The 25466-nt window shown below is 50.5% G+C and overlaps 2 protein-coding genes across 2 annotated transcripts; both read left to right on the forward strand.

Annotated features, from left to right (window-relative positions):
- The first annotated feature begins 1289 nt into the window (after nt 1–1289).
- Nucleotides 1290–14028, forward strand: ATF3 (activating transcription factor 3). Its single transcript, XM_055419049.2, has 4 exons — nt 1290–1519; nt 7657–7900; nt 11156–11263; nt 12590–14028. Exons 1-4 carry the CDS (start codon nt 1305–1307, stop codon nt 12785–12787), a joined length of 765 nt encoding a protein of 254 aa, XP_055275024.1. The 5' UTR covers nt 1290–1304; the 3' UTR covers nt 12788–14028.
- A 141-nt stretch (nt 14029–14169) lies between these two features.
- Nucleotides 14170–23567, forward strand: GARIN4 (golgi associated RAB2 interactor family member 4). Its single transcript, XM_088845256.1, has one exon. It carries the CDS (start codon nt 19333–19335, stop codon nt 21088–21090), a length of 1758 nt encoding a protein of 585 aa, XP_088701382.1. The 5' UTR covers nt 14170–19332; the 3' UTR covers nt 21091–23567.
- Nucleotides 23568–25466: the final 1899 nt, after the last annotated feature.

Here is a 25466-nt window from a genome sequence, read left to right on the forward strand (position 1 = left end):
CCACCCACGTTCGTCCATGAGCAGTTGAGAAGGACTCTGGGGAATCAGAACTGGAAGCTCGCTTTTAAGAATCAGATCCAGTTCTGATGAAGACTCGGCTCGAGTCCCTGCCGCGAGATCCCGCCCTTCCCGCCCCACAACTTTAGGGAGAAAAGGATTTCTGCTACGGGGCCTAATTTGCGATGCGGTTAATGCATCTCCAGCCCGGGCGGTCCGGTCCCCGAGCGATCCTCTCTGGGCTCAGGAAAACACGCGAAAGCCGAAGGTGTGTTTTCCCGCAACATTGCCAGAAAGCCGGGCGACACCCGCCCGGCCCGGCCCGCGGAGACCAAAGCACCTTCTCTTTACTTCTCCTCCTACTCTCTAAGGCTTCAACCTTACTTTTAGCCCTTCTCTGAGTTGACTCTGATTTTTCCAGGTCGCTTATCTTTTCACGGGCTTGTTCGTTTCACTGTCAATTTCAAACGCTTTGTGGCTGTTAAAAAAAAAAAAATCTCTCCCTGCCGCTCGCCCTGGCCTCAGCGTCGGGTTCCCACGCCGCCGGGAGGCGGTTCCGCGTGTGCGCCCATGTGGGGTGTGCGCGAGCCCCGGGCGTGGGCGCACCGTGCCCGCCGATCGCTGACAAGTCTTCTCACGGTCCCGGCCGCAGAGGTCAGCCCCGGCGGGTAACGGTGTGGATTCACCGTAGGGTGCCTTTGAGCTCTTCTCCCACACTGGGCAAATGACACTTCTCTTCGTACCCCGTCCCCTACCAGAAAAGGAGGGTTTTGACAGGGAAGCGGAAGGGGGGGGGTACTTTCTCGAAGCTCCAGAAAATGACCACGCATTTTAGAGAAAGGTCGTTTCCAGCTTCCCAGTCTCACCTAGTCTGGGCAGTGCCCAGGACCCACCTCTCCAACCTCAACCGCCCCCCGCAACCCCCCCAACCTAGCGGAGGGAGAGATGCCAGCGCGGTGGAGTCATGCCGCTGGCTTGGGCACCATTGGCTCATGCCTGGAGTACGCACATCTGGCGGCCAGCCCGGGCGGCTCAGGTCCTGATATGGAGCGAGAGGGCGGGCGGGTGCGTGCGTCCCAGGAGAACTCGCCGCGGCCGGCTCCTCCCCGAGCTTGCATCACCGGTCCCCCTTCTCCCCTCCTCCTCGTTGGCCCCTCCCCCCCGCCCCCCGCTCACCCCTCCCGCCCTCGGGCCCAGCCTAGTTCTGCTGGTTCGCCGGGGAAGCTATTAATAGCATTACGTCAGCCTGGGATTGGTAACCCAGAGTACATTGGCGCGCCGCCAGCCGGAGGGCTATAAAACGGGTGATGCAACGCGCTGCCAGCCACAGCCGCACGCAGAGAGGCGCGCACTGCACAGCGCTCGCCCTGCGCCGCCGCCCCAGGGAACCGCGAGCCCGCGCGCCGGTCCTGAGCTCCAGTGTGCTCGCCCGCCGACCCCGCAGCCAGCCAGCCAGCCCGCCCGACCCCACCCTGACTCTGCCCGCCCTCCGGACCCTGGCCGCCCCGAGTGAATACAGGAGGTGAGAGCGGCGAGGGTGGCTTGCTTTGATTATTTTTGCGCTCCTCTAGTAACCAGTCCCCGACCCCTGCCCCCGCCCCCCACCCCTCCCCGGCACTTGCCCCACAGCCTCCAGCTTCGAAAGAACTCTGGCAGAATCTCTCTCCCAGCCACCGCTGCTCTTCCGCGCTTTAGAAACTTTCTCGCAAAGAACTTTCTCTTTTGACTTGGGGCGCGAAACATTCCTGGCAGCTGAGAGGTCGTCCGCTGGCGTCGGAGCACAACTCCTCGCCGCCCTCGCGTTTCCGTACTCCCCGGGGGCGATCGAGGTGCTCAGATCGGTGGGTGCTCAGAGTGGCCGAGCCAATAGGGCTCGCCAGCCGGCTCCATCCCTGGTTCGGTGCGCGGGCACTTGCTACTCCCGAGCCCAGCTTTCCCGGGATGCGCGGAGGCCGGGGCTCGCGGTGCGGTGCCCCAGGGGCGGAACGGAATGAATGGGGAAGGAGTGGGCGAGCCGGGGTCGCGGGCGCGGCCGCCGGGGGTCGCCCTGCCCACCGCGCAGCGCAGGGCGGCAGGACCGCGCCGGTAGCCGGCGGCGAAAGTTAGTTAGGATAAGTTTTAAGAGGTGGCGCGCGCTCCTGTCGCTGCCCTGGGGCGGAAGGCGGAGAGAGAGCACCGCGGACAGGTGCCGGAGACTTCTTGTCCCAAGTTTCTTTTCTCTCGTACCTGTGACTCCAGTTCTGGGCTCTTCCTCTGGCGGCTCGCGGATTTCTCTGCTTTTCATCCTGAGAGACCCACCGTTGGGGGCGCGGGGGGAGCGAGAGTGCGAAGCCAGTTGAGATCTTTGAGAGACGGGATCTGTGATCCAGGCAGCCAGGACCCTGAAACTTGCACTGTTCTTAGTGACTTGGAGCCTCAGCATCCCCAGCAGGGAGGTGTGGACATATAGAGGTTCCTGGCCGCTCCGCCTGTTTGCGAGCACGAGGTGCTGGTTGGACCGGATAACCATTGCGGTCCTTTCTGGACAGAGGTTTTCAGATTCTGGAGTGGTGTTAACTGAAAGAAAAGCGACCTAGGACGGGATTTGGATGAGGGGGTTTGGATGTCGCTGGCCGGCCTCTGAGGCAGTGAGGGGAAGGGGACTTCTGTACAGGACACCTCTTCCCTTCCCAAGGTGCTTTCCACTGGATGGTTCTCCTTCTCTGCCCCCCGCCAACCCCATCTTCATCTCATCAAATTACTTCCTTTCCTCCTAACCGTTTTCTTTCCCCTAATTACCAAATCACAGTATGTTGCCTTTCCTTTGAAGGAGTTGCTCACCCTTTAATAGAGCCAGAAAAAAAAAATAAACTGGGCACTAGAAAATGTGGGTGCTCTCTGAATGCATCTATTTCAGTATGGATGACAGTCACATCTGTTTGGGAGCCTCCCGCTCTTTCAGTTTAAATGAAGGAGAAATTGGTATGAGTGTCCCCTTGTTTTGCAGTACACTGCAACAGGTAGGCTGTTGCTGTAAGGATTATCTGAATGAAGACCCGGGTGGGTTGCAGTTGTTACTGTCTGAATGGTTTCAGCCACAGCACTGCAGGAAGCACTCCAGGCACACAGTGTAAATAAAATACAGCACCCAGCACCTGTGGCAGCCTCTGGATCCTTCCTGTCTTAACCCCACCATTCTCTCTCTCCCTTGGGCTTTTCCCTCCATTATTCTCTCCCCCGACCCCCATACTCCTTCCCTGTCTTAATCCTATCAAAGCTTCCTCTCTGGTGGGCATAGGCTCCTCGGACTGTTGACTGTTCACCTACCTGGCCATTGGCTCTCTTCTCCGTTTGCCTTCTTGGGGATGGAGCAAAATGAACAGCAGGTGTATGGTCAACAGCTTGACCTGGGCCGGGCCACTCACCAGCTTTATGGTGACCTTGAGCAAGTCACTTTACCTTTCTGGACCCCATTTTACTCAGTTGCAAAATGAAGATCTGACCTAAATGACTCCCATTGTACAGAGCTCATGATTTCTTCTTTTTTCAGATGGTCTGGGCAGGGGACAGGGTCAGTGGTTCCAAGTGTTACTCAGCCTGGGGGGGAGGAAGTACGCAGCCAGGACACCAGAGAAACCAGAAATGGCTTCATGTGTGAGAGCTGGCTATTTCTCAAGTACTTAAGACCAGTGGAGACAAGCTGGTGCCAGCAAAGAGTGGGGTGGAATTGATCTGATGTGTCAAGAGCCCTGAGGTCAATCAGAGTGCAAAAGAAGCTGTGACTGAGTTGAGTTTCTTGAGGGCTCCAGTTAATTTCTGATGAATAGGACCTAATTTCATTAACAGGAACATTACGAGCCCTCACCCCCACCCCCCTGAAATGGGGGAAAGTGGCACATCACAGTAATAATGGTTTCCCAGGATGTGTATAAATCCACCTTCGTGTTTGATCTTCCTGACAGCCCTGTGAAGGGACTGGGGCAGGCAGTACTGGTTTGTCTTTACAGAAAAGGTGACTGAGGTCCAGGAAGCATATCACTGAGCGCTCACGTGTGAGTGGTGGTAGGTAGGCCTGCAGGCATCACCTCCGTGCTGACGCCTAGTCTTCCACCTACAACTGGAGTGTCTGTGTACCTACTTCCAGGGGGCTAGGAGAGAGACCAAGATAGGAAATTAGTGAAGGAACTGGCTCCCCAGTATGTTTTACAAGTAGTGCTTAGTGGAAAAAGATGAAAATTAAAAGTGAAAATTCAATGTAGTAGCAGCTACTGGGAAATAAAATCTGGGAGCTGAATTTCCAGTTAGAGACATAGATGAGTAAAGTTTCACTTTCTTGAAAATGATGAAACTACTGATGATATGACGTGATTTTTGACTAGAGATAATGATGCAGAAGCCAAATGCAGGTTCTTTGTAACAAGTCTGGACAATTTTAAGATCAATATAGAAAGTCAGCTCAGAAAATCCTCTGATATGTTTTTCTCCAAACGGAGATATTCAAGGGTCTCAACCTCCTGAAAAACTGAAGCTTTACCTTCATTTTTCTTCTCAGGGACACAGCTTTGAGTCTAGGCTTATCACACTTTTAAGAGAATGAGGCAACAGTAACGAGAAAGTATCTCAGTTCAGGTCAGTCACTCAATTGTGTCCGACTCTTTGTGACCCCAGGGACTGCAGCACGCCAGGCTTCCCTGTCCATCACCAACTCTCAGAGTTTACTCAAACTCATGTAGGTGATGCCATCCAACCATCTCATCCTCTGTCGTCCCCTTCTCCTCCCACCTTCAATCTTTCCCAGGATCAGGGCCACCCAAGACGGACAGGTCATGGTGGAGAGTTATGACAAAATGTGGTCCACTGGAGAAGGGAATGGCAAACCACGTCAATATTCTTGCCTTGAGAACCCCATGAACAGTATGAAAAGGCAAAAAGATAGGACACTGAAAGAAAGTATCTCAAGAAATTGAATATTAGCCGAGTGCAGGAAAAGCCCCAATCTCTACAGATACCGTTGCTTTACTTTCTGAAAAGCTTTTAAACATTTTCACAACCAGTTTGCATCTTCAAGTAAGCCCACCCAATGTTTTTCATAAAAACATTGCATACCACTGGCATTCTTCAGTTTCTTTCATCAGGACTGCTCCCAAACAGCAGACGCCAAGTCCTGAAAGCTCATTAATAAACTTGGGAGGTGAGATGGAACTACACTCAACTGCAGTGGAATTCAAACTGCCTGTGTAGAAGCGAGCCGTGCAGTCCTCCAGACAAAGGCCAGCCCAGTGGTATCTCTGAATTCCATTCCTGAACTATTGGGTTTTTAATACAGTTGGAAACGTTGGGAAAACACAAATGCCTGGGAGGATCTTAAGTCTTTCTGGCTTTGGAAAGCTGGCTTCTCAAGTTTAGTACCTGCCAGAAAAGTCTCCTCCCAAGATTAGTCTCCTCCTAAGATTATGGGATTAAATTGATAGGACAGCATCAGTTCTGATTCATGACATATGGCTTTGGGGAGAGAATAGGTCAATTCATACATTTCCTGGGTTTCTTTGAATAGTCAGCAATGGTGGTGTTTGTTGACCTGGAATTCTTGCCTCCACCAGTGGATCTTGGATCCACTGGGGGATGTAGAGGTCAGAGTGTTCTATTCATTAAGTGTTTGAGATCAGAGAGAGTGACCAGCCACCCATCTACCTGGACCCCCTCAGAGCCAGCCCTGGGCTGGAAAGATCCCTGGGAGGCCTGGTAATAACATATTTCCTAGTTGCATTATGTTTTTCAGGGCATATTCAGGCATTCTTTCGTCAACGCCTTGCCCAATTCTCTGGGAAAATAGGGTGATTGTTACTAGCCTTCTTTCTCACAGAGGAGAGAGAAGGCTCTGGGAGGTATAATGATGACAGAGGAGGAAATGGGCCTCTAGTCTTGACGTTCTGACCCCAGTCTGGGAATTTTGTGGATAAAAGATGCCCTAACACATACTCCCTGAATGCGGGGGGCAGCCCGAGTGTGCACCCAGGCAGAGAAAGCTCAGCAGTTCATCTCAGAGTTCAAGCCTTCCATAGCTCTTTGCTTCGACTCCTTGTCCATCCCTTCAGCCCTAGGGCCCTCACCCTCTGCCCACACCTGCTCCCAACCCCCAAGAAAACTGTGCTCTGGCTTTTTGTTTGCTTTTGCAACATAGAGAATCATATTCTATATTCTGTAAAGTGGGGGCAAGAGTTCTGGAGTCAGACTTCATTTTAAATCCTGATGGTGCTGCCTACTAGCTCTGTGACTTTGGCCAAATTATTTAGCTTGTCTAAATGTTAGTCACCTCGTCTCTACAGTGGGACTGGAACCTAAGTGGGTTCTCATGAAGGTGAAGTGAGATAACGCACGTAAGGAGGCTCTTGTGAAACGTTAGCAGCTTGCCAAAGGGCTTCTCGTCTGTGGGGATGTTGCTAACGACCGCAGCTTCCCACATGGAGAGGGGTACTCCTGGGGGACCGCCCACCCTGACAATTCCCACATTCATCGCCCCAGGAGAAGTGACTGCAGGGATGAGGGGCTTGGCCACTCCTGGAGGGAGTATATGGCAGGGAGAGATTTACGGAGGGTTGTTCCAAACCGGAACCGTGGAACCATTATTATTTCTGCCCCCTCCCTGCACCTTTTCCCTTGGGGCTCCCTGGGCTGTAGAATGATGGAGATAGATGGGACCTCAGAGGCCATTTGATTGGACCGCCTCTCACCAGTTTCACGTATTCGGTCAGATGGTCTCCAGCGGTTGGCAGTCGGCAGGCACTGGGAGCAGCCAGAGCCACGGTCAGGTTCTGGAAGGATCCCCAGCAGGACTCTGTGCTGGTGCGGCGGGAGCTCCCAGACAGTTGTCACATGGAGGCCAAGATCAGGTCTCACACCTGCTCCCTCATGCCAGATCCAGTGCCAGCCCCCTGTGCCCCCAGCCCACGCCCCTCCAACCATCACAGGGCTGAACACTTCCTCAAACAAATACACATTCTGCGCACCTCACTTTTCTTTACTCTGAGGTCTTTGCTTCACCAACCTTAACCTTGAGGGGTGACCTGAATTCCCACACCCAGTCCCTCTTAAACTGGGGTGAAGAAATACACCTGCGATCGTGACTGTCCTCACTCTCACTGACTCGGATCCGACTTCCCAAGGGAGAGGCTTCAGAGATAGATTTCCTAAACTCAAGGGTCCCCACTCCTTGCTTTTACTTACCACTCACAGGTAGATTCTACTTCATTTCAGATACCCTCCGAGTTTCTTTTTATAAAAAAGACTGCAGATGGGGTTACATAGAGTCTCTCTGATTTTTTTTTTTAATGCTCTTCCTCTTTCAGGACTGTTTGAGGCTACATTTGCATATATGCACACCAGCCAACACTAATAGCTCCTGTGAATTCAGAATAGCCTGAAATGCCACCCTTTATGAACTTCAACCAGGCATTTTATCCACATCACTGAGCTGGGTTTTTTAAAAACCTGTTTTACTTAAGACAGGATGGCGTGAAATGAAAACAGAGCAGAAGCCCGAGGGCTAATGGGACCTTCCTCTGGAGGTGGGGAGGCGGGACTTGGGTATTGGAGGTCGCAGGTGCGGGGGTGAGGGTGGGGGGACTTGATCCCAAGCCCCCAGTTCCCTGAAGTAGTTTGGGTTTCCATGTGTCTTTTCAGCAAAATGATGCTTCAACACCCAGGCCAGGTCTCTGCCTCGGAAGTCAGTGCCTCTGCCATCGTCCCCTGCCTGTCCCCTCCTGGGTCACTGGTGTTTGAGGATTTTGCTAACCTGACACCCTTTGTCAAGGAAGAGCTGAGGTTCGCCATCCAGAACAAGCACCTCTGCCACCGGATGTCCTCGGCGCTGGACTCGGTCACCGTCAGCGGCAGGCCCCTCGAGATGTCGGTCACCAGAGCCGAGGTGGGTTCTCCCAGGGGTGCCCGTTCTTCCTGCGCTTACTTGTTGCACAGCTGGCCTGTGCCAGGCATGTTGTAGGCAGGGGGGCCACGGTTGGATATTGGGTCTGGAGTTTAGAGGAGAGTCAGGGTTAGAGATAATGTGGGAAGCCATCAGAGTGTGGACGGTACGGAAAGCCATGGATCTGTACAAGATCACCTTCTGTGCCCAGTTGTTCTGAAGAAGCAGAGTGTGATGATGGTTTTCAGCACCACGAGAACCCAGACTGTGGAACAAGGACCTGCCAGCCGTGCTCACCGCCTTGGTGCAGGTTCTGACCGAAGTTCACTTCTGTCTCCGACACCTGTGCGGTTCTCCACTTCGCAACCTTTTATAAGATGCCTGGAGTAATAGGCATGCTGAGAAGTCTGGGAGGTGGTTGCTGGCAGTGCTGGTGGCGGGAGAGGGGGGCGCTCTCACGGACTTCAGAGCTGAGTTCTCCACTGTTCTGTTGGCCTTGCCCTCCTGGATGCAAGATGGGAATGTTTCTGGCTCACTTATCTGGCATGATCACTGCCTTTGGGCAAGAGGTAGTGGACCTAGCCAGAAAAGAACTGAGTTTAAAAGGAAGTTGGGAGGGAATCTTTTATGATTCTAAAAAGGGAGGTGGAGGGGGTAATAATGTCTCCTCCATAGAACTGATCCGAGGGGTTAAATAAGATGGCATTTATTAAGAGTCTAGCAGAGGGCCTGGCTGAGAGTTAGCATCCAGTGACTGGTAGGCAGGATGATGCTATATGATGCTGTATTCATAAGACATCGTTAGGGGCATTGGCTATACCCTAATTAACCTCAGAGGAGGTCACTGGTGCCCAGTCCAGCACTGGACAGTGTATGGTGAAACATGGGACCCTCAAGGAAAAAATTTAAAAAAAATTTTTTTTCTAATTAAATATCTTGAAATAACAGAAGCAGTTATACTCCAACAAAAATTAATTTAGAAAAATACCTTGAGATAACAGGATGCCCTGGAAGTAGTGGGGCCCATGGAAAGAAGGAAAGCATTTCAGAAGGATGTGTGAAGGGCTCTTCTGAGGAAGAAGCAGGCCTCTTGCTTCATGGAAATGTTCCTTAAAGCCACTCATCCACTCTGCTTCTGTGTTCATCCAGTGATCTTCTGATCTTTGATCAGTTTAACAAGTAGACTTTTCTATATGGAACAGGATGCACCTACTGGTCTAATTGAGTGTTCTGGTCTCCTTGGTGGTGACTATAATTCACAACCCTGTAGGCATCCTGTGTGTCTGGGCAGTGCGAGTCTCCTCCCCAGGTCCCGGACCCCTCTGGGAAGGCAGCTTGGGGTGATGAGGCAGCTGTGACCCAGAGAGGATGTGGGATAAGGAGACACACGCCTGGGTTTACATCCGGTTTTGCAGCCTGCTAGTCTGGTCGCCATGAGCTGGTGACTCCTGGGCCTCCTTGAGCACAATACTCTTGCACTCTTTGCCTTACTTCCATGTCCATAAAGTGAGGGGATTGGGACTTGCCTGGTGGTCTAGTGGTTAGGAAGTCACCTGCCAGTGCAGGGGACATGCGCTCGATCCCTGGTCTGGGAGGATCCCATGTGCCTGGAGCCCCTGCTCTGGAGCAAGAGTAGCCTATACACTGCAACAAACAAAGACCCAGCACAGCCAAAAATAAATACATTAATAAATAGATTCTTTTTAAAAAGTGAGGGGGTTGAACTAAATGGCCCTTAGAAAGGCTTTTCCATGTCTGACAGTGTGTGACTCTTGAGATTTCCTCTACTTTCAAGTACTTCCTCTTATGAGAAAACTTTGAATCCTTCCTCTACAAAAATATCTGTAGAGTTAGTTGCAATGGAGATACTAACTAGAGTTGCTGATTTCTTGATGAAGACATCTATGATGAAGTTACTGATGATAACTGAAGCCTTCCATAGCACTGACCATAAGCTAAACCCTGTGCAGGGGACTTTATTGACATTAATTTGACCCTCATCACAACCCTGTGAGGTAGGTAAGATGATTGATCCCACTTTACAAATGGGAAGCTGAAGCTCAGAAGAGCGTAATAACTTGCACAAGGGCTCACACCTGATAGGCAGTGAAGCTGAGAGTCAAAGGCAGTTTAGTCTAAACCCACCGTCTGCCTGTGTGGTTCTGGGATCTAAGACATAAACGGTAGAAGTGCCTCTCATTGTGTTTCCCCCTTGGGCTTGGTTTCCCTATGTTCTGAAGCCTCCATCTCAGTCTAAGCTAAGTCAGCGTCATCTAACCCAGAGTCAGATATGAGGTGACCATGGTGGTCCAGGATCTCTTCCATTTGAGGTGGGGCTCCCATGCCCTTTCCAGCTGTCTGGAGCAGTGACAAGTGACATGGCAAGGCCTGACATTAGTGGCCTAAACCATCACCCACTCTGCCCACTGTGAGTTCACTCCAGCTGGACTCCGGTCTCTGAGTCAGTCCAGCAACTGGACTTTGCTGATTCCCCATCAGTCCTCAGACAAAGTCAGAGTGATCATCCACGGACGACCAGATCCTAAAGCCGGATGGGATTTTCTTCTCCGAGGATCCCAGGGCTGACTCAGGGTGGGGCTCAGAGGGAGAGATCAATAGCGTCCATCCTTGCTGGATGAGTCAATGGATGGTTCTAGTTCTCCACCCACAGGTGGCACCAAGCCATGGGCTGATGACGCCTCTTTGATTGAGGAATAGGCTTGGGTTCCTGTTCTCTAGGAGTTGCGTGGGCTTCCTCTGAATTTAGGAAGGAGGTGCTGTGATGATGCTCCGGGTGACGATGGAGATGGATAGAATATGAATCAAAGAGGCAGGGGGAATGGGTGGCGAGGTGATGCTCCTGAGCTCATTCTAGGGGAAAGGTCATACTTACTGAACAAAATCTGTTTCTTGCTCTAGTTGATTACAGTTATGACCAGTAGTTATCACTGTGAGTATCAAACTCCTATTTTAAAATCCAAATAAATGCTTTTTAAAGGTAAAATTTTAGTTTACTAGTATTGCCAATATAGTTTTAACGATTCTTTGATTTCCGTTATTCTTAAGTGTGAGTGTGTGCTTGTGCATGCATGCGTGAGTATGTGCGCCTGTGTTAAGGTTTCACGCAAAAGTCTGGAGCTTTGCTTCTCTTCAGGGCTGCCCTGGTTTGTCAGTTTTAGCTGGAAATAAAAGGCAGTGTATTTGAGGTGGGTTGAATTTCTGGCCTCCCTTTAAGCTTGTGCTTCTTGAATTTTACAGGTAGCCCCTGAAGAAGATGAAAGGAAAAAGAGGCGACGGGAAAGAAATAAGATTGCAGCTGCCAAGTGCCGAAACAAGAAGAAGGAAAAGACAGAGTGCCTGCAGAAAGTGAGTGCCTGTTTGCCTTGCCCTCCTGTTGCTCACACCTGGCCCCCTCCGACCTCACGTCCCGTGAGGAAGAGGAGTTTGAAAGACTCCACCTGAAAGTGCTTTCCCAGGAAGGACATTGTAGCTGGTGGCAGAAATGCCAGTTGCAGAACGAGGAAGTAGTAAAACTGTTAGTAAGATAAATGTCTCTGGATGTATAAGATGCAGGTGTAGAATTAAAAACGACAAGATCCTCTGATGCCCACACTCATCCTCAGTCAGTCCATACATGTCCAGAAGCTTCCAGGCTGTCGGATTTGTCCGTCCAGTTCAAGGGGCTTCGCTCGCCCATTTTCCTGAGTAAAGGAAGCTGCCAGCTTTCATCCAGCTCACTGTGAAAAGCCTTTAATTAACCTCTTCAAACAAGTTCTCTCCTTGACCCGCAGGCAGAGGTCACACTTTCTTTGCATTCTTACCTGGTTCTTAACTCTGCAGCCCTTCTCCTTGGTGCAGCTGATAGTCTGCGTTCAACAAGGCTCCCCTTCCAGGAGGGAGAAGCACCCGTGGGAGGGGCGTCTCCGGGCAGGTGGAGCGGGGCCCTCCCTAGTGCAGTCTTTGCAGCGGCTGTGTCCCCTTCCCCAAGTGAGGACAGGTCAGGGCAGAGTCTTCTCTTGGGTTCCACAGGTCCCAGGTTCCACAGGTTGCATCGTGGAGACCAATGAAAATTAAGACATTTTGTTTATTTCTACGTACATTCTTTCTGTGGAGATGAGCTTCTCGGTGAAACCAGACTATAAACACCATTGAGTCTGGATTTCTTTCCAGCCCCCAAGGTCCTTTCAGGTCCAGACAACCTGCCTACGGGTTGATTCTTAGAAAGGAGGTCCCTGCTGTTGGTTCTACTGCTCTTCCATTACTATTAGGATCACAACCTGCCTCCACCTTAAGTGGAAACTCAAGGATATCTCTGAAGGAGCTCTAAGTTCAAAGGCTTCTCCATGCTCTGGACTCTCTCAAACCTAACGCTGCTCTCCTGGCTTTATGGGGCTTCTAGCAGTGTGCCAGTGGCATTCCCCTGCAGGCCATTCCCTACTTGATGAGCCCCGATGTATCCCAGCCATTGCCCCTGCCATCCAGGGGCCACCAGCAGGCCACCCCTTCCTCACTGGACCTTGGTTCCTTTCCTGTTTTTTTTTTTTTTGGCTGCACCAGACAGCTTGTGGGACTTTTGTTCCCCAACCAGGGATCGAACCCAGGCCCCAGCAGTGGAAGCAGAGTCCTATCCACTGGACCACGAGGGAAGTTCCCTTGGCTCCTTTCCTGATACCTCTGTTGCTTGTGCCCCAGGAGTCGGAGAAGCTGGAGAGTGTGAATGCTGAGTTGAAGGCGCAAATTGAGGAGCTCAAGAATGAGAAGCAGCATTTGATATACATGCTCAACCTGCACCGGCCCACATGTATTGTACGGGCTCAGAACGGGCGGACTCCAGAAGATGAGAGGAACCTTTTTATCCAACAGATAAAGGAGGGAACATTGCAGAGCTAAGCAGCCGTGGTATGGGGCAACTGGGGAGTCCTCATCGAATCCTCCTTTTACATCTGAAACCCTGAAGCCATTGGAGATCTGACTTCCTACGCACCTCTTGAATCCCAGCAGCTAAGAACCATCAAGGTGGGAGTGCCCTCCGTGACTCAGCCGGGCCATTCCACTCCACTCCAGAGTGGAGTTTGGACCGGGGCAAGGGCATCTTATGCCTCCACTCCAGGATTTACGCCTTAACATCCCGGCCACCCTTGGATTCTCCAGATGACCCCCAGTTGGGGTCCTGCCTCCCCCGCATCTGGATTCTGCAAAATTCGGGGCTCCCACCATTAGGATCCATGCAGAAGTGTCTGTAACCTTGGGTGGGTGGGGCGGGGCCACCTCCTCCGCTGCTGCCGCCACTGTCACTTGTAGGGGACATGGAGAATGGCATCTCGTGAAGTTGTGCATTGGCCAGGGTTGTGCTTTCTAGCAAATACGCTGTTCTGTACAGGAGTTGCTGTGTGCAAGGCGTTCGTTTCAAAACTAGGCGTTGTGCTCTGCTGATGTTTGTGCTGCACGACACTGCTGTGACTTTTTCGTGACTTAGCTCAGACCTGGTTTCTGAGAGTTTGGGGGGCTGTCGCCACGTGCAGTGTCTTGCCAAGTGTTCAGGTGGCCAGAAGGCTTGCCAGCCCTGGGAGGAGAGAATTGGGCTGGGCAGCACAGAGTGCAGTTTTGTGCCAACAGAGAAGACCTCTTCCACTAATGCGGGCCCTCTATTGCAAACTCAAGTTATAAAGTCACAGGAAGAAAGCAGAAACAAGAGTCCAGCTTCCAAGGCTTAGGAGTCTCTGCTCAGTGACTTAGGTCAGGAATTTTTTTCTAGGCTGGAAGAGCCAAAGAATATTCCATTTTTCCTGTTCTTGCGATTGAAAACCACATTCAGTGGACACGCATTTGAAGCCAGGTGATGCCTAGGCTTTAGCATTATTAGATGTTAATGGCATCGTTTCTGTCATGCAGATGTTTGTAGAAATCTGGCCCAGAGCATTTACAGCTGTGAGAAAGTCTACTCACACTGGCCAGGAGGTCTCTGGCTACTATCTGTTTAAATTCTGACATTTCTGTGAAATCCTCAGAGTGTTTAATCCTACTCAGTAGTATCATTACAATTTTCTGTAAGAGAAAATATTACTTATTTATCCTAGTATTCTTAACTTGTCAATATAATAAATATTGGAACCAAGACCTGGTGAACGGAAGTGTGGTGCTGGTCTCTGTTCTTTTAAATCAGTTGTTCATTGAGCTCTAACCATTGTCCTCCTCTCCCCTTTGGAGACGGTGATGTAGGGGGTGATTTGACTATTCTTCAAGTGTTCTTCTTTGTTCTTTGGGGTGCCACTAGGTGGGCTTTTTGACTTTCAATCCTATTCCTCAATTTCTGGTTTCTAAGGCTCAATCTCTCATTGACAAACACTCGGACACAGCAGCAAGTATATCCTTTAGTCTTTTGGTACTAAGATAGAAATTTTATATAAAATCTGAATACCTGAACCTCCTGTTTCTCTGAATATACAAAAGCCTAAAATATATACCTGTTGTTCAACTTGAACCTTACAATCTGTGGCAGAACTCTTCATGAAGGCTTCACTCAAATTACATTTCTTGTAATGTCCAGATATGTGTCTCAGTGTTGCAGATAAGCATTTCAAATTTTGGAAAAGGATGGTGGGGAGGAAGAGAGAGTGTAATTTCAGACGGGATAGGTGTGATAATTCAGAGGAAGTCGTCCACCTAATTTTCTGGAATCTCCGGAGTGTGTGATTCCTTCAGGTCTCCAACAGAATCACGGTCCCTTGCTGTTGCCCTGGGCACACACCTGACACAGGTTGGGAATAAACGTTGGCTCATCTGTCATCAGTGCCGTTTTACAGTGATCCTGACTTTGTTGAGTGTTCATGTGGATGGAGCCTGCTCCTTTGAACTCATGTTTGTTTCCTTTAAACTATCACCTGAGACACAATTTTGCTGTTTTAACTGCATCTCAGGGGCAACTCCTAATCCGTGCAGAGCATCTGGTGCAAGTACCATTCGCCGCTTCTTTCAGGACATAATCTGTTTCCTTTATCTTGGTGGAGGGGGACGAATTTCCTCACATTAACCTTCTGCTTGTGCCACCAATCAGCCGTTAGGAAACTCAAGACAGTTTTAAAGCTGCCACGGACAGCAGTGAATTAGAGCGGAAGGAAGGGGGAGGTGGCTGCTGCAAGAAAAAGTGATCTGAGAAACACACTGTAAATCATCAGTGGAACTGTAAGTTCTTTGAACAAATGAACTTGAACAAACATATACTTGTCACCAAGTATATGTTTCCACTTAAAAAAAAAAAGGGTTAATATGTATTTACCATCAAGTTGCTTAGTTCATCTTGTTTCACACTCAGCAGCAAGGGGAGGTGAGGGTTCTGAGAGGATAAACTTGGATGGGACCTCTGCTGGAGTCAGACGCCTGGTTGACAAGGTCTTTTCCTCGGGCCATCACCTGCAGGGGTGGTAGTGGCACACTGGCCAGGCATGGAGAGCCCACCCTGCCCCCTCTCTCCTGCCCTCATCCTGTCCCCATGTCTTTCCCTGAGATCTGGCCTGACACTTGTTCTGCGTATAAGAGCCATAAAGGGTCTGGCCCAGGACAGGGTTTCTGGTATCAAAGCTTCCACTCTCTGCCAGAAGCTAAAAGGCTAACTATTTTCCATCTTTATCCTAATTTCTCCCATGGGCTTTGAATAAACCTGAAATCCAAACCCACAGTAAGCTTTTGCTGTCTTCTGCATCCCATGGTCTTCGGTGGGGTTCAAGCAGTTTCTCAGTGGAGTAGTGTTTTCATGGATTTGCCTGAGGAATAACCTCTGAGGAGGCCAAGTTTGCCCAGTGAGGATCCTTCTCAGTTCTCACCATGCCTCTAACCACAGAAGCTTCTCTGTCTTACTGAAAACTGCTGTCAGGAAGGAATTCACACCGAGGCTTAAAGGGCCAGCTGAGACTGACGTTAATAATAGCTGACATTTACTAAGAAATGCTACTCAATTCTTTACATTATCTCATTAAATCCCCACAGCAACTATTATCCCCATTTTACAGATGAGGAAGTGGAGAGCTAAGTAGTGTGCCCAAGGTCAGACAGGTGACCTTTCTAAAGCTGAAAACTATGTTTTTTTAACTATAAAGCTTCTGAGCAGAAGTGTGTGTGTGTATGTGGTAAAATACACATGAAATTCACAACCGTAATTTTAAACTGTACAGTTCAGGGGCATTCACAGTACCGTGTAACCATCACCACTATCAAGTTCTAGTACTTTTCAACACCCCCCCCAAAAAATCCAATACTTCACATTCTCCCCTCTTTCCAGCCCTAGGGAACCACTGACCTAATATCTGTCTCTATGGATTTGTCTCTCCTGGATAGGTCACAGAAATAGAATCATTATAATACGTGATCTCTTTCACTGAGCATGTTTTCAAGGTTCATCCGTGTCATAAGATGTATCAGCACTTCATTCCTTTCTTTGGCTGAATAGTATTTCATGGCATAGATATTTTGTTTATCCAATCATCTGTTGATGGGCATCTGTGTGTATTTTAATGGAAAGATAGCCCTTATCCTCAAGGTATGACTCCCTAAGGTGGGAGTTCAGGCATTGCATCAAACTTTGGATAAGAGAGTTGGGAGCAGGAACCTTTCTCAGAACTTTCAAGTCACAATTTAGAAATCACTTATTCTGTGATTAGCTCTGTGAGAGTGGCAGTGAGGCAGGGTGTCTAACAGTACGTGTTCTCTGTAGGTGTCAAGGCTTCCAAACAATTTCTGCCCAGTAGAGAGATATTACCCTCCAGGAGGGCGCCTAGCAGACTCTTGGAGGCAGTGAGGCAGGGTGTCTAACAGTACGTGTTCCCTGTAGGTGTCAAGGCTTTCAAACAATTTCTGCCCAGTAGAGAGATATTACCCTCCAGGAGGGCGCCTAGCAGACTCTTGGAACTGGAGCTTACATTTCAGGCTACCCATCCCCCAACTCACCATGGGAGGACGTGTGCAAAGAGGTAGGTTTCCACGCAGGGGCTGTTTGCACAAGCATAAAGAAGAAGGGCAATGCCAAAGAATGTTCAAATTCCTGCACAATGGCACTCATCTCACACGCTAGCAAAGTAATGCTCAAAATTCTCTAAGCCAGGCTTCAACATTACGTGAACCGTGAACTTCCTGATGTTCAAGCTGGATTTAGAAAAGGCAGAGGAACCAAAGATCAAATTGCCAACATCCGTTGGATCATCGAAAAAGCAAGAAAATTCCAGAAAAACATCTGCTTTATTGATTATGCCAAAACCCTTAACTGTGTAGATCACAACAAACTGTGGAAAATTTTTCAAGAGATGGGAATACCAGACCACAATACCTGCCTCCTGAGAAATCTGTATGCACATCAAGAAGCAACAGTTAGAACTAGACATAGAACAACAGACTGGTTCCAAATTGGAAAAGGAGTACGTCAAGGCTGTATATTGTCACCCTGCTTATTGACTTATATGCAGAGTACATCATGAGAAATTCCAGGCTGGATGAAGCACAGACTGGAATCAAGATTGCCGGGAGAAATATCAATCACCTCAGATATACAAAGGATACATTCTAATAGCAGACAGTAAAGAGGAACTCAAGAGCCTCTTGATGAGGGTGAAAGCGGAGAGTAAAAAAGCTGGCTTAAAACTCAACATTCAAAAAACTAAGGTCATGGCATCCAGTCCTATCACTTCATGGCAAATAGATGGGGAAACCATGGAAACAGTGTCAGACTTTATTTTGGGGGGCTCCAAAATCACTGTAGAGGGGGACTGCAGCCATGAAATTAAAAGACACTTGCTCCTTAGAAGAAAAGATATGACCAAGCTAGACAGTATGTTAAAAAGCAGAGACATTACTTTGCCAACAAATGTTCATCTAGTCAAAGCTATGGTTTTTCCAGTGGTCATGTATAGATGTGAGAGTTGGACTACAAAGAAAGCTGAGCACCGAAGAATTGATGCTTTTGAACTGTGGTGTTGGAAAAGACTCTTGAGAGTCGCTTGGACTTCAAGGAGATCAAACTGGTCAATCCTCAAGGAAATCAGTCCTGAATATTCATTGGAAGGACTGATGCTGAAGCAGAAAACCCAATACTTTGGTCGCCTGATGTGAAGAACTGACTCACTGGAAAAGACCCTGATGCTGGGAAAGATTGAAGGCGGGAGGAGAAGGGGACGACAGAGGGTGAGATGGTTGGATGGCATCATTGACTCTATGGGCATGAGTTTGAGTTAGCTCTGGGAGTTGGTGATGGACAGGGAAGCCTGACTTGCTGCAGTCCATGGGGTCACAAAGAGTCGGATACGACTGAGTGACTAAACTGAAAGTGGGGAGGATCTCTCAGATAATTCAATCCCCAAACCAGCCCATGTGCTGCCTTGGGTTCTCTCCATAATATATGTACACACAGAATTATGCAAACTCTAAAAACAGGTCTTCTCGTAAAGGTAGTTAAATCAGTCTAGTGTGAATACATTTGGCAGGCCCAAGCATTCTTTGTGAGGCTAAGTACTGTAGCATTCAGAACAAAGATTCTAAACAACGTTCAGAATCAGGTAGACCTGCATTCAAATACTGCCTCTGCTAGCAGCAGATCTAAGAGATGGCATATCAGTTTCTTCACCTGTGAACTGGGAACAGGAGCAACAGTACCAAACTCAGTGGACTATTACGAGCAGACGTGAAGAACACTGCATGGGTTTGGAGAAGCAATTGTTAATGTTATTGTTAAAATCACCATCAACATTTACTGAGATTTTATAAATGGACAGACTAAGGACTGAGACTGCCAATTCTACATTGTTCGATACAATTAAACCATGAGGTCGAATGGCTCAAATGCATCCCATCCTGTGACATTCCTATAGGCTCCATCCAGTTGCTGAATTTGGGGGAGGGTAAAAGAGAACCAGACAAAACTTTCCCATTTGTAGACATTTTTATTTTGGTACCTGCCTGAGTCCCTGGCAGGGTGGACCTGTCCTCTGTGCGGGGCAATGGGGTGGCCCTGCCTGGAGGGGGTGGCTGGGGGATGGGACAAAGGCATATGTGACAGGTCATAAAGGGCAGCAAGGATAAATATGGCTGCACAGGGGGTTTAGGTTGAGAGAGTGGTCACTTCTTTCACTAGGACTGCAGTTTCACAGCCTCTCGCAGAGACAAAAAGCCAGAAGTAGAAGCGAGGTGAGGCTGAGGGGGAGCCTACCATACCTCTGCAACACCCTTGAAGAGACAGCCTGGGGTCCAGGCGCCCTGCAGCATCCTCACGGTGATCACCCGCACCCTTACCCCCACCCCTGCCTCTGGGAGGCTCTGTGGGGTGTGGTGGGGTTGGGGGACGTGCCGTGGAGCTGCCTGTGTGACACAGGAGACCGCGGCTCCCTCTTCTACCAAGGAGGCCAAGGAAAGGAAGACCCAGGGGTCCGCCTGGCTTGTCGTGATCACAGCCAGCCATGAGCCGGGAGAATCTGCTACCGTATCACACGGCCCAGAGTGGCGCCGGAGCGGGCCTGTTCAACACCACCATGGGCAAACTGCAGCGGCAACTGCACAAGGGTGAGTATGACATATTCAAGTATGCTCCGATCTTTGAGAGCGACTTCATCCAGATCACCAAGAGGGGAGAAGTGATTGACGTGCACAACCGCGTCCGCATGGTGACCGTGGGCATCGCGTCCACCAGCCCCCTCCTCCCCCTCCCAGATGTCATGCTGCTGGCCCGGCCAGCTGCCGGCTGCGACGACCATGCGGGGCGCGGCCAGACCACGAAGGCCAAGAGCCGCAAGGCTGCAAAGGCCTTAGAACTCACCAGGCTCCTTCCCTTGAAGTTCGTGAGGATCTCCATTCACGACCGCGAGAAACAACAGCTGCGGCTGAAGTTCGCCACCGGTCGCTCCTGCTACCTGCATCTGTGCCCTCCGCTGGACTCGCGGGAAGACCTGTTCGCCTACTGGGAGAAGCTCATCTACCTCTTGCGGCCGCCGGTGGACAGTCAGAGCAGCACCTACGCCATTCCAGCCGGGGACATGATCTGCATACCCATGTTCGAGGAGGACAGGAGGAGCCCGACGGCCATGGATTTCCAAGGCCGGGGCGATCAGGACCAGGTAAGTGTCAGGAGCCTCCACGCAGGCTCTGAGGTGGCCGGGGCCACCTCTGCAGCTTTTGCCGGCGGGGAGGGCCTCCAGCTGGACTTCTACAATCCCGATCCTGTGCCCGACGGGGCCAAGGCAAACACCAAACCCAGGGAGCTTGACGAAGAGTCAGCAGCAGGGGCAATGACGCTGGTGGGCACAGCAGATGCCACAGAGGGTGATCTGAATGTGACCAAGTCCCATGCCTCTGAAGAGCGGAGCATGGCCATTGAAGTCACGGTTTCCAAGGGCCCAGGAGGAAGCAAAAGCAACATAGCCGTGGCAGGCGCTGCCAAAACCTCCCTAAGGACCAGGAAAATGGCCTTGGCACATGCTGCCAAAAACTTGCAGTACTCTTCCAGCACGTCCACCAGCCTCTCCCCCGAAGCCAGCATGACTATGGTTGAAGTGGAGGCCACCGGGAAGACCGCCAAAGGAAAAGCCGATCAGGAGGACGAGGGGACCCTCATCTCAGCCTTGCCACAGGAAGACCAAGAGAGTGAACAGGAAGACAGGCCCCGGAGAGTGTCCCAGGCCCACAGGGGACGAAGGGAGAGGAGGGAACACCGGGAGAAGGAGCGCGGTCTCAGGGGCTCGCGTCCCCGCGGGTCAGCTGAAGGCCGCCACAAGACAGTGGGGGACAAGACGATCCGGAAGACAGCTGGCCGGTCCTCAGGCGGCCGGAGAGCCACAAGGGATGACAAAAAGGAGAAAGGCCACAGCAGCCCAGGGGACAGCAAGCGGGGCACTGTGCACAAAGGCATCAGCCACGCTCCCATCACCAAGGAGTCCAGGACCTCGCACAAATCGGCCAGGAGCTTGTCTACCGGGAGTCCACTTTCCACCACCAAGAGACTCAGCAGGATCAGCTCTTTCTTAAGGAATGTCCGAGCCAATCTCACTACAAAGACAGTGGCCGTGTCACACGATAAAGATGTGGACATCTTGGCGGAGGCGGTGGAAACGAAAAGAATGGAGGCCATCATGGAGATGGCAGAGAGTGGCCAGGGGCTGGAAATCGCTGGGAGTGTGACATCCGAGGCCACAGAGACATTGCAGCTCATCAAAAGGACCTAGAGCTGGAAGCTGCAAAGGGGACCAGGGCTCAGGGAAATATCCCTGGTGAGCATATGCCAGCTTCCTCACTGCAGTTTAAATAAAAGAACCAGACAACCTGAGAATGGCCTGCAGCGTTCTCTCTGCATTTCCAGGTCCCGAAGCCCGGCCATGACGTCACAGTGGATTCTGTGATGTCAGCTGAGCCTCAGCCTGAGACTGATCCAGTCGAGGGCAGCCCCACCTCACACACATGCCCAGTGCCAACAGCGGTGCCCCCATCCGGCCTCCACTCCTTTCTGGCTTTGCTGCTCAGGGCCGAGGCTGAAAGTCTGACTGTAGCCTGGGGAACTCTCCTTCACCATCTCCCTATCCTTTCTATAAATGTTTATTACCCCTGCAGGTCTGTAAACAAACTGAGAACAGAACTCCCATCCCCTCTGGCTGTTCAGTGGACAGAATAAGGTGCAGCAGTGTTTGTTGGCAGACAGAACAGCAAGCACTCTCATTTAGACTTAGCCATTCCCCTCCCAGGTATATACCCAGGAGAAACACACGTGTTTGAAGAAACAACTATGAGCATGTTCATTGCAAAGGAATTTAATAGCAAAACACTGGAAACAGCCCAAATTTCCATCAACAGGATTAATACAGTAGGATAGGAAGAGTGGGATATTCAATAGTGAGAAATGGAGCTATACACATTATCACAGATCAACTTCTCATGATTTTTAAAGACATCAAAGAATGGGATGTAATCTACTTACAGAACCATTCAGAAATAAGATCAATGTATTGCATAGGGGGTAGGTTTCATAAAACTGTACCAAAAGTGAGGGACTAGTAAACGCAAAATTCAGGAGAGTTTTCTCTAGGGTGGACAGGCTAGATCAAGGAGGTGGGTCCAAGGCTGTCAGTGTTGCTGGGAACTGTTCTGTCTTAAGCAAGACAGTGGGCACACAGGTGTGTTTTTCACATTGTACTATCTCTGAAGTCGGATGGTCCTGCAATTGCTGTGGCAGTTGTGAAATTATTGCCAATGCCTTTCCCTCATGTTTTCACTTTTATATATGCACAAAAGTGACCTGTCTGAAATACCTGGTCTCTTCACATTGCATTTATTTAAAGTAAATTACAAGAACTCTGGTTATTAGGAAAAGAAGGAACAATATGCCTATTTTACAGATGAGGACACCGAGGCTCGGAGAAGGTAACCTGCTCCAGTCTCACAACAGGATCTTTGCAGAACAGTGATCTACCAGCCACTTTTTTATGCAAAGTGCTGTCTGAAGTGTGGGAAGGAGGCAAGCAAACAAGCCTTAGACAGCATTCTTACCACCGTGTCCCAAAACCACGGAAAGGAGCATCAGTTTCACTGGATTGAGAAGTGGGGGCTGGGGACACACTGTGAATCAGTGTTTGAACTTCAGCAAACCCACAGCTGGCCTTATCTCCACAGCTGTGTCTGGCTCCCAAGCTTCTAGCCTCTGGCGTGACCTGCGTTGCAGCCATAAACAGGCTCCTGCCTGGAATTCCAGGGCCCACTCCTGAATGGAGCTGCCTTTTTCTGCAATCCAGTCCTTCTGAGCTGCTAATTAAACTCTTGAATGCCAGACTCAGAAGGGTTTCTTCATACACAAGCTTCAGGGACTTTTTTCTTCCTGGGGTTCCAACACCAAATCCTTAAAGCTCATATGAGGGAGATTATTTGTTAGGTGACAGCTTCCTTGTTGACTGGACCTTCAGCCTGTGACTTCCACAGATCTCAGCATGGGGAGCGGGGAGAGGAGAGGTCTCTTCTGTTTGCGGGGGGATGGTGGGCTCTTGGTGATGGAGGGGCCGCCGATGAGACAGGGAGACAGCCTGAGACCTACACACACGCACTGCGTTCCCCGGCAAAACAAGTTTCCTGACCCCAGGGTGAGTCAAGTTTTTCTTAAGAAAGAAAGGACATGCCATGCCAAAGATTAGATACAAGCTGACCCTGTGAGGAAAACAACCTCGGAATCATTAACCCAGGGCTTCTGAGAAGACTAGGAGCTGCTGGAGGGGACAGAATTAATGGTTTACCCTTCACCAGCTTTCCCCTGGACTCAAGGTGCAGAAACTACAAAAAAGATCACATCCACATTCCTTTGATCTTATGATTTCCACACAGGCAAGTGCAGGTAAACACTAGTCGGGAGGAAGAAAATGCAACAAAATCACGTGCATAGCCCTTAACTGTTTATTAGGTTCTTTCACTACGTGCCCCTTCTGAAGCTCACATCTCTTCATTTTGCAGATCAGCAGTGGGGGAAGTTCAGGAGCATTTAAAGGACTTGTTCAAGGTGGGAGGTGATGGTGCAGAGAGCCAGCTACAGGTGCAACAGCTCTCAGTCAGTGTGCCACCCCAGTCCCATAGGGAGGTCCAGAGACTGGGAAGGAGGCCGGACAAGCTACAAGGAATTATCACAACTCTGAGCGACAGACATGACGAGAGATGTGTGTTTGGGGGACAGGACCTATTCGGAGGAGGGGTGCTGGGGCATGGGAAGGAGCTGGGGCTCAGGGCAGGCCTCGCAGGGGCACTGGCGGCTTTGAGGATGAACAGGGCTCTGCCAGGTGGAAGACAGATGAGGAGCAAAGGTAAAGGTGGGGGAGGCTGGGGGAGAGGTGGGTAGACCATCAGGCCACGGGAAAGACTGCGGGCAAAGTACAAAGTCTTGTAACGTCACTTGTGTTGAGCAGCTGCAAGTATTTCGGTGCAGCTGGCTGGAGGGCGAGAGAGGAGGGCGGTGAGGCTGGAGAATCGGGCCGCTGGGTCTTGGGAAGCCCTGGGGTACTGAGTGGCCAGGACTTGGGGAACCACTCAGGGCCTGGTGAGAGTTAGATCTCTCTGGCTCCAGGGTGGAAAATGGATGGGCAGAGGAGCAGTCTGGAGACAGGAAATCCCCCAGGAAGCCACTGCATTCATCTTGGCCAGAGTCGGGGAGCCCCGAACTTGGGGGCAGAAGCGGGCCATGTGGGAAGAAGTGGGCAGGCAGGAGGTGCTGAAGAGACGGAACAGGACAATTTCCTAGCCCACATCCTGAAAGACAGGGAGCTCATGGTGCAGGTCCGGCCCTCATTTAAAGGAAGAGGAACTGACCAAAATGGAGGTGACTTACCCCTGTGGGCGCGATGAGTAGAGGGGTGCCCAGAAGAGAGGCTCACGGGAAAGCGGAGAGTACTGGGTTAAGATAAAAACAACAGCCTACAGATGGCTACGGGTAAAACAGCAGGATGAGGCCGCCAAGAGGGATGATGGGGCTTCAGCATTTGGAGACCCTGGAGCCCGGAGACCCCCTAAGGCTTCATCAGGGCAGAGCTGCCCGCGAGTGACCTCCTCCCCTGGGCAAAGAGGCACCTCCAGAGATCCCCTTGTGGTCACCTGCTGGTACTGCAGGCTGGCTCTTGAATGAGCGGAGCCAGGACTGAGGCTGACCCTTTCCCTTTGTACAACACAATTAGCCTAATGCCAATCCCAGAGCTGTGAGCTGAGGAAGTGAGGGGGCCTGAACAATGAAGGTGTGTCTCATCCAGGCGGCATGGCTCCAGGCCCCTGGCAGTGGAGGGGCTCTGCTGTATGCTTGGTCACTTAGTCATGTCCGACTCTTTGCAACCTGATGGACTGTAGCCCGCCAGGCTCCGCTGTCCATGGGATTCTCCAGGCAAGAATAGTGGAGTGGGTTGCCATTCCCTTTCTCCAGGGAACCTTCCCAACCCAAGGATTGAACCCAGGTCTCCCACACTCCAGGCAGATTCTTTACCGTCTGAGCCACCAGGGAAGCCCAAGAATACTGGAGAGGGTAGCCTATCCCTTCTCCAGGGGATCTTCCTGACCCAGGAGTCAACCTGGGGTCTCCTGTATTGCAGGTGGATTCTTTACCAGCTGAGCTACCAGGGAAGCCCAGTGGAGCGGCAGAGTGTGAAATGGCTGGAAGATAGGTCTGAGAAGCTGGGGATTTGGACTCATGGGGACAATGAGTGACCACCAAAAACAGGGGTGGAGTTAGTGTCAGGGTCCCTCTGCAGCCTGGAAGTCATTTGAGAAATAATTGTTGATCACCTTCTGTGGGCAGAATAGAAAATCAGAGACCACAAGGATGTTCACAAAGACGCACACACACTTATAAACACAAATCACAGTATGGTAGTGGCCTCAATGTATAGAAAAAGGCTTTATGATAAACTACTGTATAGCACAGGGACCTCTACTCAAAGTTCTGTGGCTACCTAAAGGGGAAGGACATCCAAAGAAGAGGGGATACATGTATGGGTATAGGTGATTCACTTCGCTGTACAGCAGAAACTAACACAACATTGTAAAGCAAGCATCAGTTCAGCCGCTCAGTCGTGTCCGACTCTTTGCCACC

This window comes from Moschus berezovskii, chromosome 17 (assembly GCF_049115385.1).
Source record: "Moschus berezovskii isolate FMDL1 chromosome 17, NW_MosBer_1.0, whole genome shotgun sequence".
NCBI classification, from domain to species: Eukaryota; Metazoa; Chordata; class Mammalia; order Artiodactyla; family Moschidae; genus Moschus; species Moschus berezovskii.